This window comes from Gymnodraco acuticeps, unplaced genomic scaffold (genome assembly GCF_902827175.1).
Source record: "Gymnodraco acuticeps unplaced genomic scaffold, fGymAcu1.1, whole genome shotgun sequence".
Lineage (NCBI taxonomy): Eukaryota > Metazoa > Chordata > Actinopteri > Perciformes > Bathydraconidae > Gymnodraco > Gymnodraco acuticeps.
Window position 1 is genome coordinate 201,942 of NW_022989798.1, and position 17,967 is coordinate 219,908.

At 40.5% G+C, this 17,967-nt stretch overlaps 1 protein-coding gene across 3 annotated transcripts in view; it reads right to left on the reverse strand.

Moving 5' to 3' along the window:
- The window catches only part of minar1 (membrane integral NOTCH2 associated receptor 1), a 137,512-nt gene extending 125,811 nt beyond the window's left edge, over positions 1 to 11,701 (reverse strand). For all 3 annotated transcript variants that reach the window (XM_034222399.1, XM_034222391.1, XM_034222407.1), the window contains exons 1-3: positions 11,527 to 11,701; positions 10,162 to 10,991; positions 7,397 to 8,848 (exon numbers count right to left, since the gene is read on the reverse strand). In XM_034222399.1, coding sequence (XP_034078290.1) covers positions 7,397 to 8,848; positions 10,162 to 10,991; positions 11,527 to 11,533 — 2,289 coding nt within the window. In that variant the 5' untranslated portion in view covers positions 11,534 to 11,701. The remainder of the gene's footprint in view (positions 1 to 7,396; positions 8,849 to 10,161; positions 10,992 to 11,526) is intronic.
- Positions 11,702 to 17,967: the final 6,266 nt, after the last annotated feature.

Sequence of the window (17,967 nt, forward strand, 5' to 3'; positions counted from 1 at the left end):
TATATATATATATATAGACTGATATACAATACAGCTTTATTTATAAACTGCTAATAGTCAATGTCTAGAACTACAAAACAGTAATACCTTGCTTCCCAAGTAAGGCTGTCACTGCTGCTATGCGTTTCAGATACTCCCTACGTTCCTGAATCTCACTGACATTTGCAGCATGTAGCTGCTGTGTGATGTCCCCGTGGACCTGGGTGGCTTTAAAGCTCTTCCAGAGAATAATTGAGGCCTTGTGTATGTTTGACTTTTCATGTTCTCGAAAATAATCCAATGAACGCTTCCAGTTGGTGTATCCTGAGGTGGTGAGGGTGTCCCTTTGATCCCTTGATTGCTTTGCCATATAATCTACAACTAAAGCAGAATGCTGCATTGGCAGTTGTAGAATATTCGAGCCATTTAAAAGTATCAAACCAACTTGGTTGAAATGATCTCTTTTGCTGGCCAAACATGCCGGATGGAAAGCAGTGATGTCTCACTTGCCTTGGCCCTGTATCTGCAGTCCCTAAATCAGTTCCCCAGTTACCCATTGACTCTTGTCTGTTCTGGTGTTCCTGTTCATTGTTGTTCTTATCGGTTGTTTCTCCTTCTTGTGTGTCCCTTTCTCCTGTTCTCCTTTCTTCATCCTCTACTCTGTTTGGCTCATCTGTGATGACTGTGTAGGTAAACACAAACAAGTATTTTAAGTCAATCAGTTTCCAGCTCTGTCAAATAAATGAATTTCAAGATACACAAATGTGTCTTCATTAAAATGAGTGTCACCACACTGTCACAAAATGTAATACTAACCAATTGAACATTACATTTACATTGGAAACCTCTTGTAGATATCACTGTTAAGAGTAGTTATCTGCCAATAGGACAGAATCATTCCTATACAAATGCAGTTTGAGTAATTCACTTAATATATTTACTTACAACTTTGATATAGTCATTTTCACTTAATACTCTAATATAGTCATCTTTCTGCATTCAACACTAAGGAAAGCTGTACAATTTGACATGATAATGAGGGAAAAAGGCCTCCGACAATGCAGATCATTTTTTGATCATATCAATTTTAAGATGCGGGTCAAGGCTTAATATTTGGGAGCATAGTGTCCCTTGCCTAGGACTCAGGAATCAGGATCAACTGTGTACGGTAGCTTCTAGCTTCATGTCGAACACTGACAGTAAGTCAACATTTCCCAGAGAGCTTTCTTTGAAATCACCAGGTAACGCTAAAAAACACAACATTTATATTGTATGACAAAGTGTTTATTTAATATATCTGGCTAGCTATAGCTACTTGCTAACGGTTTAGCTTACCCGCGCGATTCAAAGTAATGTCAACGTAGGCTAGCTGTAATGTATGCTTTGCTTACATGTTCGCATAACTTGTAAGTTTACTGACAGATACATACCTTGTTCACCTGGCTCAGGTGGTGGCTCTGGGGTTGTTGTGTGAGCCATCACTTGAGAATTGCCGTCTTTTTTAAGAAATGTTTTTCTTATGTCCATCTTCAGAATCTCCGCGTCCGCGGCTGACAGTTTAAAGTTTAAACATTGTCACAGAGGAGAGGTACGTACCTGTCAGCCAATAAAACACGTTTATTTCCATGCAACTCTCTGATTGGTCTGGTGGCGTCGTCTTGCCTCTGTGTTGCATTCACGAACATGGGAAATTACAGTTCTACCGTCCGTCCTATAGGTAAAGTAGGTTCATGTATTATATTATTGAGGGAGAATTTGTCCGGGGCTAAAGAAAAAACATCCGGGGCTAAAGCCCCTGATGCTGTTCCTACTTTGTTTGGACCAGCGGGAGATTTGGGTACACAACCTGCAAGTATGCATTGTTGTTTGTGTATTTATGATGTTTAAAACAAACAAGGCATCTACCACGACTGTTTAAATGGGTAAACGTTTTTCTGGCTGCTAAGCCATTGACACAGTGCTAACTGGGCTAACTAAGTTGCTAGCGTTTCCATATATCAACTTCAATGTCAGCAGATAGCCTTACATGTATCTCATAGCAGGAGAATGTCTGCATTCACACACGAAATACTCATAGACAGTATACTCCGGGTGATATACCGTACGGTCAGTCGCGAAACTTAATTACATTATAGTTGGCGTTCCTAGCGTGTATGCTACCGAACTATACAAGAAGGCTACCAAGAGCTAGACATGCTAGGGAAAACATTGTTTTTATGCCAGCTACAATGAATGACCGAACGTAGCAGACTACCCGTCTAAGATTGCAATTGTAAACATGTTCTTGCTAGCCTAATATGAACCACTAGCTGTTGTTCATAGTAGGTTGGCATATTACACTGAACAACTAGCAAACGTAGGTTAGCATATTAATCTAGCTGGCAAGCTAACAAACCTAAAACAACTAAGTTTCTCTAATATTTTGTGATTTGCATTTGATTTCGTCCAGCCAGATCAGGAAACTCCTGGCGTATCCGTCTGACAACACATGACGGGAAGACCACTTTGATGCCTCGTCCTAAAAAGCCCCAGCACCAGCTTACAAAGCTGCGATAGGCAAGATGCCGAAAACGCCAATAAGGGGAGGAATGGATGATATATATATGTATATTTACTCATGTTCATTTTGTACATTTCTAAAAATAAAGTTTGATGGAAATACTTAGTAGCCTTTCTTCCCTGAATTATTTGCTCCTATAAAATATCATTCATATATAGCAAACCATGATTTGATTTTTCATCAAACACAGTAGTAGTTTATTACAGGTAAAAATAACGTACTCTTCTTCCGTTCTACGCCTCAAAGGTCTATAATCGAATCTGTACATGTTATGGAGGTTCTACAGGGTGTGGGGTATGTATGGTGTATATCTTGGCATATGGTGTTGTGTGCTACTGTTGGTGTTTTCAGCTAGCTGGCTACATAATGTTGTAACTGTCAGCTAGGCTACCTTTCTAATTTCTTTGCAACAGACGTTTTCCACTTCGGTAGGCATCATGGCGTAGTTTCCACAAGTGCACCTAAATAACAACAGTTGTAGGTACAGTTCGGTTAGTTAGCGTATAACATATACGGCTGTACCGACGCCATTGTAAGACTGATGTTCGGCTCAGAGCCGAAAAAAGCACTGTGTTAGACATGGGCGGAGCCTCTCTGGTGGTTGACTAATCAGAACAGAGTGGCCGAGCTGACCAATCGGAGCACACTGGGCTCACAGGGAGGGGGGGGGGGGCAGGAGCACCAACGAGCCGTTTAGGACAGAGTGAATACACATACTACACAGAGATGCTGTATGAGAAACCAATGTGAGTTTGGGAAATTGCACAATATAAATCTATTTTAGTAGACCTCAACAATGGAATTGTGATCAGTAGAAATGGCCATGACATGATGTAGGCCTGTCACGATAATTAATTTTGTTGGACGATACATTTTCCCGGAAATTATTGCGATAAACAATAATATTGTCGGCTCCGTTGTAAGACAATTGTAGACCACTGACATAATGATAATATATAATAATAATTCAAGTACATCCTTTCAAACAGAACTTTTTATTGAACATTCAACATTGCAAATGAAATGTGAAATAATATTCAAATATATAAATTATATATAATAAATAAAACAAATACATTTAATTATAACAAATTAATTAAAATCACACACAACCAAAACAATCAATTAAATAGACTCAGGCTGGAAAACAGAGCTCTCTCATATATATATATATAAATAAATAAATAAATATGAGCACACATTGTCTCACAAGCAAAAAAACCCTCCTTAAAACAACAGTCAAGTGTACAGTCCACTGTCAAAGACCCAGATGCCTCAACAGGCCATATCCAAATCTGTTTTTCAAAGTTTTCGAGCAAGGAACAACAACATGTTTGCATTGTTGGGCAAATGCATCTTTGATTGTAAACTGTAGGGAAGGTGGGGGCTCTCCATCTCCAGCTGCCGTGTTTGCTCCCAGCTGGGAAAACGGAATGGGTAGGTTGTGTTTCAGGTGCAGTTTAAGGTTGGTCGTATTGCTAGCTTCTGTTGCTACCTTTTTAAAACAAATGCGACACACCGCCCGGCTCATTCAAGTCCGTAGGTTCGCCTCGTTGATTTGGCTTTAATTCAAAAATATTCCCACACCGGAGATGTGGTATTAGGTTTTGCAACCACTTCCATTTAACTTCAAATTCCCCTCGAGTAAGTCACACGTTGTCTCCTGCTTGTCTCTATATTATTCATTTGGCTGCTACACTGCTGCACGCGGAGTGTCCTGACCTGGCTGTGTGTGAGCCCCGCCCCTCACAGCGCGCCGGGCTAAAATTCTGGTCACATCCTTATGTAAACAAACACACTTTATCGCAATTTATCGAGCTCAGAAAAGTTATCGAGTCCATTTTTATTTATCGTACAATAAGTCAATGTATTGATTATCGCTTACGAGCAGTAAGCGATAATCAATACATTGACTTATTGTACGATAAATAAAAATGGACAGGAGCACTGCCATGGTACCAAGTCGGAGACAGCAAGGAAACAACAGGAATTCAGACATAGTCATTCAATGGATATTATTAAAATCCGGGGTCATGTACTTTGGTACTGTGACAGGAGATACAGTGTGAGGAGAAGACTAATATGTGCCGAAAGTATTTTCTTTTTTGCAGTATTTGCAGCTTTAATTTGATTATAGAGAGATGGTATACAAGAGAAAACCGTCAACACAAGACATGTGGCTAAACATCGGGAATGTAATATATAATAAGGAACTGTTTATTATCTGGATTTAATTGAACTATTCATATCTTAGACTGCACTGTAACTTTTATCCATGTACTTTTTTCTTTTAATGTTTAATTGACTGCACTGTAACTTTTATCCATGTATTTTTTCTTTTAATGTTTATTTTATTAGCTTTTCTTTTTAATGACTGATTTTAAATGCCATTTTCTTAATCTCTTTCATTTTTTGTAAAGCACTTTGAATTGCCTTGTGTTGAAAAGTGCTATATAAATAAACTTGCATTGCCTTGCCTTGGATTAGAGCTGAGGAGCTGCAATATCCAGAGAAATGGAGGATGTTTACATCAAGAGAGTGTAACAGTGAATGGGTTTTGTGACGGCAAGTATTGAAAAAAGGCACCTTTAAATAAATCAGGAACCAAACACAAGAATAATAACTCCTTAGTCAAGTGTTATACTCCTACAGAGATGGTATACAGCCGGTAGTTGTGCCAGAGCAGCTGCATGCAGACTGCTCGGGTCAGGACCATTTTCAATTAACATGCGCTCCATTTAGCATGGTGCAGAAAGGTCACAGGGAATAAACAGTGTGTTTAACACCTAATGAGACATTTTGACATTTTAACATGCTGTTTTAAAAGCCTGCTGTGGGGATCAAAACAATAAAGCTGAATACAAATATAACGGTAACAGAACAGTTCAACATATTGGCATACACACACTTATTTGTGTGTCATTTTAATTTCATGTCTGCAGGTTAGGACCTTAGCATCTGGTGTTTATCATTTCAGTATGTTTGTTTCGATGCATGTATGCAAGGTTTTTGTTTCATTGTAAAGTATTAAAGTACTGAGAAAAGCGATATATGTATAAAATGTTTTATTGTTTTCTTTATTATTAATTAATTCCAGGATATTTATTTAAAAGCTATATGTTGTGCACATGCCCTTCTCCCATAAACTAGACCCCTCACCTCTTCACATGCATTACAAGTGACCTTCAGGATGTTGTTGTTGTAGAGCAACATCAAATCACACACACCAACCTCCTTTCCTTTCTCCTTTCAATGATCAGTTAACAAGGGTTGATCATGGGGAAAACATGAATTAGTCCATATAGTGCACATGGTGTTGCATTTAGCAGCTAGAGACAGATATGTCTCTCAGGTATTGGTGGAAGTGTAGATAGAAGTCTGCTTGCTGACAAGTTTACCATAACAACTTTATATGATTTTATGTAATGGATAATATTTCAATGTTGGTTTACAGCATGTTAGGCTGACATCTGGGTGGTACAAAATAAGTAATTGCAGTAACTATTAGGGATGGGAACGATTAATCGAATATTCGAAATTATTCAGGTATTCGAATAATTATTCATGTATTCGAATATGAGTTTTTTTTTGGGAGTGATGCCTAAGTTGATTACATATTATCAAATTGAATAATTCAATGTGTATATATATATATATATACGACAGTGCCATAGCTAAATGTGTTAGTTGACGTCCAAAGTGTGTGTTTTGCTCCGCTCACCGGTCCCTTACAGCTGGCAGAGCTGCAGGTGCTGATCTCTCTCTCTCGCGTCTGGTTATACTTCACTCGTGTTTATGTCCAAATCCATCAGATCTAGCTAGTTCTAGCCAATGATATGGCTGCTGCCCCTCCCTACACGCAGATCACTCAGACTCAAACCTCATCTTAGGCCCAAATTGCGAGGTTCCGGCGCTAACAGTTCATGAGCGTGCTCCCCCGCCCCCTGTCAACACTCGCGACACATGAGTGGCCAGCCTAAACAACAATAAGCGCTGCTTGGCAACTATGTGTGGCGGCAAAGTACATAGACATTTTGACAGGAGAGATTTAGTTTTGCCGGTATTCAACATATTTTGGCGTCAAAAAGGAGTAATGTGTGGAAATATTTCGACCAGGTTAGTGAGTGCGGTGTAGAGGTCAAACTATGCCAAATTAAACTTATACATGCTATACCTTGCTATACCCGCAACCTCCGTTCCAGCTGAGAGGGTCTTCTCTACAGCTGGACTGATTGTGAATCGCCTCCACACATGAAAGCTGTAGGCCTATAGCTGTCAAACTGTAATCACCAGTTCAATACATTTGACTAATTCGACTTGGTTTCTATACTTATTTGAACATGTATTTATTTATTTCCAAAAATTATTGAAAAAAAAATTGTGTACAAAAAAATGTTGATTATTCTCTCTGAACTAGCTAAATACACGGGTCTGGGGTAGAGTTCTTCAGAATTAACATGGCAACTCGACCGTAAAGTCAGAATCTCTGACTCTTTGACTGGTTTTGTGAATTCTCCGGCCGAAGCTCCAAAATAAACCATCAGTGTTTGACATCAAAGCTCCAGCTCTCCCCGTGTCTCCTTTGAGTCGGTGACTCCTCCTGCATTGCTACACAGAAGTTTCCCCCACACTAGGGATGTGTATCAATCATTTGTTGGCCTCGATCAGAGTCCTACTATTAAGTTTATGAGTTATACTTTTGTATTCTTACTGCTGAACAGCATCTGAACAGCATCTGCTGAACAGCATCTGCTCAATTTAGTTATTTGATTTGGTGATTTCATGCTTAGTATTCTACATAAGTCAAATACTGTGTGTTTCTCTGCCATTTAAAAGTTAATTTAAAAACAGTCCTACCTCTTTTCCTTTCCACTGTCTGTCCTTGCCCTCGTCTCCAGGGTGGCAGGAGTAGGACACTGTCCTCCAGTCCCGGGGAGAGTTGGTGATGCTGGCGACCTTTGACTCGGTTGCACTGTTCTCCTCGTTGAGGGAGCGTGACGACCTCCTGGTGAACATGCTCTTCCTCAGAGCTTTGACCCTGAGGCTATCACTGTTCCCATCGGAGCAGCCCCACTCGGCTGAGGGGCTATTGTCCACTTTAACGTTGTGACCGGTGGTGTGGCACTGGAAAACACGAGGTGAGAGCGTGATGTCGGGATGTGGATGAGGGTTGGGGTGCAACTTGTCCGGGGTGGCATTGGATCCAGATGTTGACGGCGGCCCCCCGTGCTTCCCGTTGGCCTCAGGCTCCTGGATCTTCTCGTCCAGCTTGTTGAGCTTGGAGAGCACCTGGGAGATCTCACTGCGGACCCCCGACAGAGACTCCAGCTTCTTTTCAATTTCTCCGATCCTCATGACCAGCTTGCACACGCTGGATTTGAGCTCATCGTCTGTGTTTTCAAGCGAATGGAAGAGGCGGTCAAGCTTGGACTTGGCTAGTTTGACCGTGTTGCGTTCAGGGGAGCTCTCACCTTCAGACTTCAGCGTTACCTGAGAGAGGGAACCATTACTGTTGGAGCAGGACGATTGAACAACTCCCAATGAGTCACAAACACTCATATCATCCAGAAAACGGAAAATGTCGCTTATGTCATCGCTGACCATCTCAGAGTCCTCCTCACAATGCTTGAAGGCGTGTCTTTCTCTGTCACTGTACTTCACTGGGTATTCCTTCCCCTTCTTCTTCTCAGCCTGCTCCGTTTGAGTCCCAACACTAGAGGAGCTGTCCACTCCCTGAAAGGAAGGACTGTTTTTGCCCCTGAACCTTTTGGCTGCTTCTCTTTTCTCCAAACCCACCGGCCCACTCGCCATCAGTGCTACATCCTTGGTTTTTATTCCTTCACTTTTCTTTGCAAAACCAGAAGGAGAAACTAACACCTTTTCCTTTGGGCTCTGAAAATGCTGATCATTGTCAGTTCTTCGGATGGTGACATTGCGATGATGGTTTTCTTTGAGTGGTTTGCTGTTCAGAAAGGATCTCTCAAGTTCTGGAGGCCCCTCTCCTGTGTTGAGACTGAGGCTCTTCACGGGCCACGACGGCTGCTTCCCTGCTTTGTTCCTGTGCTTCCTGCTGCTGATGCTCTCAGAGACCGTAGTCGGACCAAAGTAAGTGGAGGCCTGCAGGTTGTCCAGGCTCTCATGTTTAACCCTCCTCCTGTCCTGAAGAGGAGAGTTGAGTGTTGGCTCAAAGTAGGGGTTACTGTAGGGCAGTTCAAAGCTGTGGTTGAAGAAGGTAGTAGGTTTGTGCAGCTCCCTCTTGTGGTAGCCTTCAGCAGCCTTACTGCCCTGCTTGCTTTTACTGGGATTCACCTACAGGAAGTAACCCAGAAAAATAACTGATTAATCTTTACAACACTTTAACACAGCAGAGACAGTGTATTATTTGTCACTTTGGGTTCATTTAAGAATAAGCATTAAAAACATTATTAAAATGTTTTAATTAACCAATTGCAAATGGACAATAAATTGAGTGAAACATGTATAAACTGTCAAGGGAGAACCATTCTAGTAGTTCTAGGTCAAGTTGTGTTAATGGGAATTATATAACTTCAAATATGGAACAGTGATCTGCAGGATAAAAGAGGTACATGCTATAAGAAAGTCATGTGGTGTTTATACTCATTAAACAGGAGCAAAAATCTGTGTCAGAAAAACAGACAAGTGTAAGAAGTTCTCCCCTGTGTACTGAATATAAAAGTTGGATCATCAGACAATAAGAGAACTGAGAGAGTGAGTAATGCATACATTTCAATGTGTGCTTAAAAGGATACAATATGGTAAATGGGATGTATTTTAAAAAGTGACAGTATACGTATATGAGTTCAACAATGCCTTTTTGCCTATATTTCTGCAGTGAAGAAAAAGCCATTGACTTTTGCTTTCTACTTATCTAGAAATATTGTATCTACATGTTAAATGGAAATATTAAACGTATACTCCACTATGTTTATTTGATACCTTTCTAAACATACATTTTACTTTCAGAATATAAGTGTCAAATGTGATTTTAGTTTATAATTAACCTACCCAATACTCATATACAGTATACTAATATATGTAAACATACATAAATAATAATATGCATACTGACTTAAATATACTCATATGGTTTGAATTGGGCCATTCTGCAAACTAAAACTTTTAAAAGTTATACAATGAGTATTAGTTCCACACATTTTTTGTTTTTATAAAATGATGATTAGGCCATTTTTTTTCTTTAACCTGTTTTCCATAAACTTAAGTTTACATTGATGTGTTCTCTAATAATAGTTGCCTGGATATCCAGGAATCTTTATTCTTTATGTAATAACTAATGACAGCGTTCTCATAATTATTCATAAAATCAGTTCATGCAATATTTCTCTTTTTATGTTCTCACATGATCATCAGATGTACAATGGACATTCAAAAAACTTTGGATACAGTTTGATCATGGTTTCCATTTGTGTCTTTTTTTGTGAATTGAATACTTTAGTTTTTTCTTACTGTTCCTACAAAATAATTCCCCTATCTGAATACATTGCCTCTTAAAATTTTTTTTTCCTGAAATACATTAACAGTACTTCAAGTTGCTCCGCATCTCTTACGTCCTTCAGCAGTTTTCTAGAAACAAAAACACAAACCTGTGGGGAGAAGGCCACAAAGTTGTGGAAGTCCTCCTTGAAGACGTTCCTCTTCTGGATGCAGGAGTGGACGGAGAAGGGCTCTGGAGGGTCCATGTGCTGCAGGGACTCCTGGTCGGTGGTGCACTCGCTGTCCATATCCATGGGGAAGTAGGTGCTCTCTATCTCACATGGGGGAGAGGGTGGGCTGCTGTTGGAGTACTGGGGTAGGTGGTGCAGCTTGTCCAGAGACGCTGCTCTACATTTCAGGTCCTTGTTGATGCCCAGAAGGAAGTTAGGGTCCGAGGAGGGGATGAACGGCTGGAAGGTCTTGCACTCAGAGGAGGGGGTGGCGCTCTGAGTCCCAGGTAGCTGCTTGGTGGGGTGATGGTGGTGGTGTCCAGCTCTGGGGTGATCCATGTGCTCATAACCAAGCCTCCTGTCACAGTCCTGAAACTTAAAGGAGTCATCATCAGACTTGCCCAGCTCCAACGACTGGTTCTTGTGGAACTTGCCTCTGTGTGCTGTGGGGAGCTTGTCTTTGACCATGCCTCCGTTCATCTGGATCAAGTTGAACATGGTGACGATGTCTGCTGCCACCATGAGCTTCTTGGACTGTGGGTCTTCCATGGAGCAGCGCATCTTGTCCTTGAAGAGGGTGGCTGGGAAGGCGGGGTCCAGGCAGGCGGTGTAGAAAAGCAGGCTGCGGAGCTTGGCCAGCTGTACCAGGTCGAAGCGAGCGCACAGGGACTTACACAGGTCCTGGTAGGACATGGTCTTGTGCTTGGTGTCCAGCTCGTCCAGGATTCGAACCAGGAACAGAGAGTACTCTGGGAGGGGGTCCATGGCTGCTGGGGGGGCAGGAACAGGCTTACAGAGGAGGTCCTACCTCAGGAGAAGCTAGAAACCACACATCTGAATGTTCATTCAATGCTTGTTTTGACCACAGGAGACACATAAAGCATCAGAAAATCAGAGATGCCCACATAGGCCGACAGACAGTCCCACTGTCTTTAAAACTCATTTAAGATCACACATCATTTGCTGATTTTATGACAAATGGTCATAAGAGGACTAAAATCAGCATTTCGACAATAAGAGCAGATGTAGCAGGTGTGCAGCCTTATTTCAGTCCTCCAGCATCTGCATACCGTCACTCACCCTGAGTAGTTGTGAGCAGAGAGAGAACGATCTGGTGCTCGGTGCAGCACAGCGGTGTGTCTCCCCCCACCCCCCACCCCCCCCCAGCCCCCACCCCACCCCCAGCAGCAGAGGAGAACCAGACATCACCTGGCTCTGGATCTCCCATACAAGCAAACGAACTTTAACCAAAATCAAATTATCCATCAGTCAAAATAAAATCAATTTGAATCAAATCTAACGCACAGTGCATTCTCACGTGCCGCACTCAGGTAAATGCTGATAAATATCCTTCCTGTCCCGGCTGTATGTGACGTTACCCCCGGGTCCCTGCTCCCGGGCTGCAGGGCTCACAGCCGGCTGGACGCTCTTCCATTGTCCGCTGTCTCCTCTCCCAGGACTCTGTCTCAGCGGCGAGGCTGAGAGATAAACTGCACGTTGTGCTGAAAAAGAGCCAGTGTCAACGTCCAAACAATAAACACGGGCTGCTTCCGCTTTCAAAATAAGAGCCTCAGAAGAGCACTGTTTATAATCAACATTGTTTTCCCTACAGATCTACAGATGTTGAGGAATATTCACACATGTAAAACGAGCATTGTAATGTTCTCCTTAGTCTGGGTGGAAGTAGATCTGAACTATTGTATACTGTCTGTTTGTGTAAGTCTTACAATGCAACACATCTCCTAAATAAACAGCACATTTGTCTAAAATATCATTCTGTAAATTAACTATTACGGAACCATAATGTTATACAGTAGCCTACTGATAACTCAAAATGGTAAGGTACACTACTTTGGTAAATATGCTTAGTTCCAGCATCGACGGAGACTACTTCTTCTAAACAAGTGACCTCTGGTATTACTGCTCTTAAATCTGCCATGGTCAAATTCAACAAGGTTAGTCTTTACTTACTAAATACAAATTAAAACATCATCTTGCAAGGATAAACATCCTTCAAACAGAGAATAATTAATTAAAGGTTTAACTGAATTTTAAGAAGAACTTTAAGATTGTTGAACAGTGTCACACTATCTTTCTACTACTGTATACTATATTTACTAGTCCAGATTGTGATCGGATCAGATCACATCAGGATCAGGGTGTAATCCCACATCTTTGCTCAGACCACATTCATCTTTATTCTCTTTAATGGTTTATTTAGCAGGGACAATGCACATGTGTATCTCTGTTAAGTTTTGTTTAGTCTCCACCCCATTCAACTCCTACAATTGTCACATACACATGCTTACAAGTGCATGCATCAAGAATATTTTCCTTTATTAAACAGTTATTTGTTGTATGACATATGAGAGTGCTTGTGTGTATATGTTTCAATCATATATTCAAATGTATACTCTTTTCCAAGTAAAAAAGTATTAAAAAGAAGAGCTAGTTTTATAATTCTTTCATAATTTCAAAAGAGAAATACATTGTAATAAAAGTTGTCTAAATTGAAAAAACTGTAGAATACATACATATTACGTGAGAAATTAGCATGAAATGCAAAAATAGTACAGATATACTGTATGGATGGGTGCATTGAATGCATCCATGAATTAGAGAAATTGTAAATTAATACAAAACACATATGATGTTGTTCATTTTATTGTATACAATATAATATAATGACTTCACTGATTTGATAGCCAACACTTGTAATAGTGCAAGTCAAAGCGCTTTTGTTTTAGTGCTTTTATTGTGAAGGAAACGCTTCTAACTTCCGGTCATAGAATGCTTTATCCAGTGTGATCGATGCAGCTCTTTGTTTCCACTTAGAATGACGTAACTACAACTACCGCTGGACACTAGAAATAGTATAAATATAAAACGTTGACAGTCTGTATTATTTAATATGATAATGTAGACCTGATAAAATGCCTTTATTATAAATTACTTTGAAAAAGAGTCATTCACATCATCATCATCTCATAACAAAATAAGTTAAGGCGACTACTTGCATTCGGTGACTTGATTTTAAAAATGAAAACCAGGGAAATGTTTTGTTTTGCGGTCCATATCTCATTAAAATAACTAATGTTAGTAATTATTAAAGACAAAATGGGGACAATTCTGTTCTAATGTAGTTTGACCAGACCATTGTAACTGCTGTGCAGTCCAGACATACTGATACAATAGGGCCTCTAACTAATTAATGAAACCAGTTCAATACGCATTATTCTTATTCTTATCATTCTTTATGAGCGCAGTAACGGTAAGGTATCTAATTACTTATTTATTTAGTATTCCATAACTTAATAACAGAGATGGTCAAACTAAAGTAGTAGCAGAAATCCTACAATGAAGCGGGACATTTAACTGTACACCCGTGAGAGGGCGATCAAGAAAAGAGAGCGAGCGGCGCCATTGAGGGAGTTTACAGATGAAAAACACAGAAAGACAGAAGCACAATAACAACAAGTAGGTTATATTTAGGTGTTTTTTTGTAAATAACCGACGGTATCAAGAGGAAGTAAAGTCCACTGGTTTGTCCCTTATACCCTAACTGCCATGAGACAACTCAAAATCAAGTTTCCAAAATCCGACACTGAGGTGGTCTTAACGCACCGGCAGATGACAGCGCTGACAAAGTGTGTTTCCCGCATCAAGACGCTACAATACTAATTGTGGGCTTGTCATGTTGATTCAGCCACAACAGAAGAAAAGAAAAAGAAACTCTCGCTCTCTCCAGAGGGGCAGGTCAGCCAAAAAGGCCAAACGGGCCTTTGCCCGGTCAACATTAGCCCGTACCCAGGGCCGCCCCTGGCCAACTTGGGGCCCCAAGCGACATTGTGAGATGAGCCCCCCCCCCCCCCCCAACCGACAGGAGTGAACAAAATAGTTTTTCAACAGTTGAGTAATTTATTGCATTTAAATAACTGTTTTGATGTGTTCCAGTCAGGCTTTCGTCCAAACCACAGCACTGAGACTGCTCTTGTGAAGGTCTTTAATGACATCCACTTAAACACAGACAGTGGCAGAACTTCAGTGTTAGTATTATTAGATCTCAGTGCTGCGTTTGACACTGTTGACCACAACATATTACTAGACCGACTGGAGAACTGGGTGGGACTTTCGGAAACAGTTCTGAATTAGTTTGAATCCTACTTAAAGGACAGAAACAACTTTGTTTCTATAGGTAAATACTAGGGCTGTCAGTCGATTAAAATATTTAATCGCGATTAATCCCATTATTGTCCATAGTTAATCGCGATTAATCGCAAATTAATCGCACATTTTTTATCTGTTCTAAATGTACCTTATATTTTTCAAGTTTTTAATACTCTTATCAACATATGAGTGGACAAATATGCTTTATGCTAATGTTTATTATCATTTGAACAATGACAAATATTCTCATGAATATTAAACACAACAACCTCTGAACATTACAAATATTCGCCTCAATTCAACCTGGAACCTCTCTCATTCAATAATACAATACAAATGGTGTGTGTGTGTTGTGTGTGTGTGTGTGTGTGTGTGTGTGTGTGTGTGTGTGTGTGTGTGTGTGTGTGTGTGTGTGTGTGTTGTGTGTGTGATGGATCGTTGGAGCTATGTGCAACTCAAGGCATATGCTCGAACGGGAGCTGCCTGGACGCTGCAATCATGTTGCACTATCCGTGCTGAGTGTGCTGACTTTCGTACAATGTCCCACTGTCTGGCTACCTGCATAAAGTCAAGTGCTCGGCGCAGTTGTGGCGAAAATGTTTCATTTAAAACAGCTCCTTGTATCCGTTAGCGCAGCTAGCTAGCACCAGATGCTAACACAACAATGCACGTAAGGTCTCTCTCTCGCTTCCGCTCGGGCCACACATACAACACACCCTCCCGGTCCTCCCAATAGTCAGTCGGTGCCTGCCGGTGAGCGTGGAAGGTGTGGTCTGCCACAAGCGGGCGACAGGAGCGGGGCTGTCAGCATCAGCTTGTAGATGGTATTTTAAACTCGATGCGCTCTGAAACTACGGGGCGGCCGAGGAAAAAAAATACACATGCATTAATCGCGTTAAAATAATTAGTGGCGTTAATTTTTTTTTGCGTTAACGCGTTATTAACGCGTTAAATTGACAGCCCTAGTAAATACACATCTGAGTTTGACAATATGACATGTGGGGTACCTCAAGGCTCCATCTTGGGGCCTCTTCTCTTTAACGTCTACATGCTAACCACTGGCTCAGATAATGAAGAACAACAAAATAAGTTACCATAGCTATGCAGATGACACACAAATTTACGTAACAATTTCACCAGGAGACTATGCTCCAATTCAAACACTGAGTAAGTGCATTGAACAAATCAATGACTGGGATGTGTCAGAACTTTCTCCAATTAAACAAAGATCAAACTGAGGTAATGGTTTTTGGAGCCAAGTCAGAACGTATAAAAGTTAGCGCTGAGCTTCAGTGTGCAATGTTCAAAACAACAGATAAAGCCAGAAATCTAGGTGTAGTCATGGACTCTGACCTGAGTTTCAAACAGTCACATTAAAACTGTTACTAAATCAGCCTACTATCACCTAAAGAATATATCTAGGATTAAAAGACTAATGTCACAGCAGGATTTGGAAAAAACTTGTCCATTAGCTTTTATCTTCAGTAGACCTCGACTACTGCAATGGTGTCTTCACAGGTCTCACTAAAAAAATCTATTAGGAAGCTGGCAGCTGATTCAGAACGCTGCTGCTCGAGTCCTCACTGACACTAAGAAAGTGGGATCACATCACTCCTGTTCTGAAGTCTTTACACTGGCTTCCTGTGTGTCAAAGAATAGATTTCAAAAATACTGCTGCTGGTTTATAAAGCACTGAATGGTTTAGGCCCAAAATACATTTCTGACCTCCTGCTAAATGATGAACCATCCAGATCTCTCAGGTCTTCAGGGACTGGTCAGCTTTCTGTCCCCAGAGTCAGAACTAAACATGGAGAAAGCAGCGTTCAGTTATTATGCTCCAAATATCTGGAACAAACTCCCAGAAACCTGCAGGTCCGCTGCAACTCTGACTACTTTTAAATCCAGGCTGAAGACTTTTCTTTTTGTCGCTGCTTTTAATTGACTGTAACTTTTATCCATGTATTTTTTCTTTTAATGTTTCTTTTATTATCTTTTCTTTTTAATGACTGATTTTAAATGCCATTTTCTTAATGTCTTTCATTTTTTGTAAAGCACTTTGAATTGCCTTGTGTTGAAAAGTGCTATATAAATAAACTTGCCTTGCCTTGCCTTGGAAACAAAGCAGGCTACTTTGCAAATATAATTCCTGTTTATTATTATTATTATCAACACAGTTACTTTTTATACAGTGAGGTAAATGGTAAATGTGCATGTATGTCGTTCAGTGTGCGTTTACAGGTGAATACGTCTGCATTTCCTGCCAAATACTAGCCTCAAAAAGATTAAAATATGATTAATGCAAATAAACTACTTCTACTAATAATAATAATTATAATCAATTCAATAATATAAATACTATATTATTTTTATTATATTATAGTATAAGACAAAACATGCTTATGACATGCTCAAAAACTGATATTTCTTAAATCTGTATTCAAATATAGTTCCCTCTGTCAGCAATGTATCAACAACTACACACATATTGCTATCAGTATTTCTCTGTGTTGTGGTTGACATGATGATGACTGTTAGGAGTTAAGGGGAGAGGCTGAGCATCACCATGATGATGACTGTTAGGAGTTAAGGGGAGAGGCTGAGCGTCACCATGAAATGTGCAAATTGACATGAAAATGAATAAGAGGGGAAAAAATGCTCCATGTTTTTTAGGCTGTAAACTTTAACTGTTATGTAAGCGAACTAGACAGACAGTGTATCACTCTTCCTCCTGTACATTAGCAGATAAAAGGCATCACATACTTGAATGAATGTTAAATAAAGAATGCTGGAAATAACTGCATCTCCATTAGCCTATATGCTCTGCAGAGACTGCCTTCTTCATGTCGTGAATTGCAGCTGATGTTTTAATATGGAAATTGGCAATTTGACTTATACAACATTCACAAGTTGTACATTTGACTCATACAATAACCCACCTTCGAGTGATGCTCTAGTTTTTTCACGTTTTTTTTTTCCCCCTCTTGCTTGCTCCGGACTGAAACTGTCTTTTCACCGACATCTCTTCACCTGCACTAGTGGCCGTATCAACAGTGGCGACTGGTCATTAGGGGCAGGGCACAGCCCCACCTAGTGTCAGCAGAAAGTATTAAAAGTAATGATTACAAAAAAATGCAAAAAAAAAAATTAAAAAAAATATTAAATATATTTTAAGAGATCATGTTTAATCATCTGATTCGTCTGTACATTGCTGTTTTAGTCTGTGTTCTTCTAATTAGTGTCTACAGTGTGTGCCTATTGAGCTGTTTAGGAGCCATGTGGGGGACAAAACCCGATCCTGCCCCTCCCTCTCCCTGTTTAAGTCAACGGTGACTGTAAAAACTACACTGCGCATGCTCAGAGTATTGTCCTATTTAATGTGTGTGGCAAAAAAATAATGACCATAGGGGCATAGTGCTGCCATCCCCACCATACGTCATCTCACATAATTCAGAGCTGATTGGCTGTAAGTACGTGTGCCGCGAAAAGTGTGGAGGAGGAGAGAGAGCTGCAGTGACGCGTCCTAAAACCCGGAAGTAAACTGCGCATGGCTTCCCTCCACAAAAAAGCAATGATATTTCT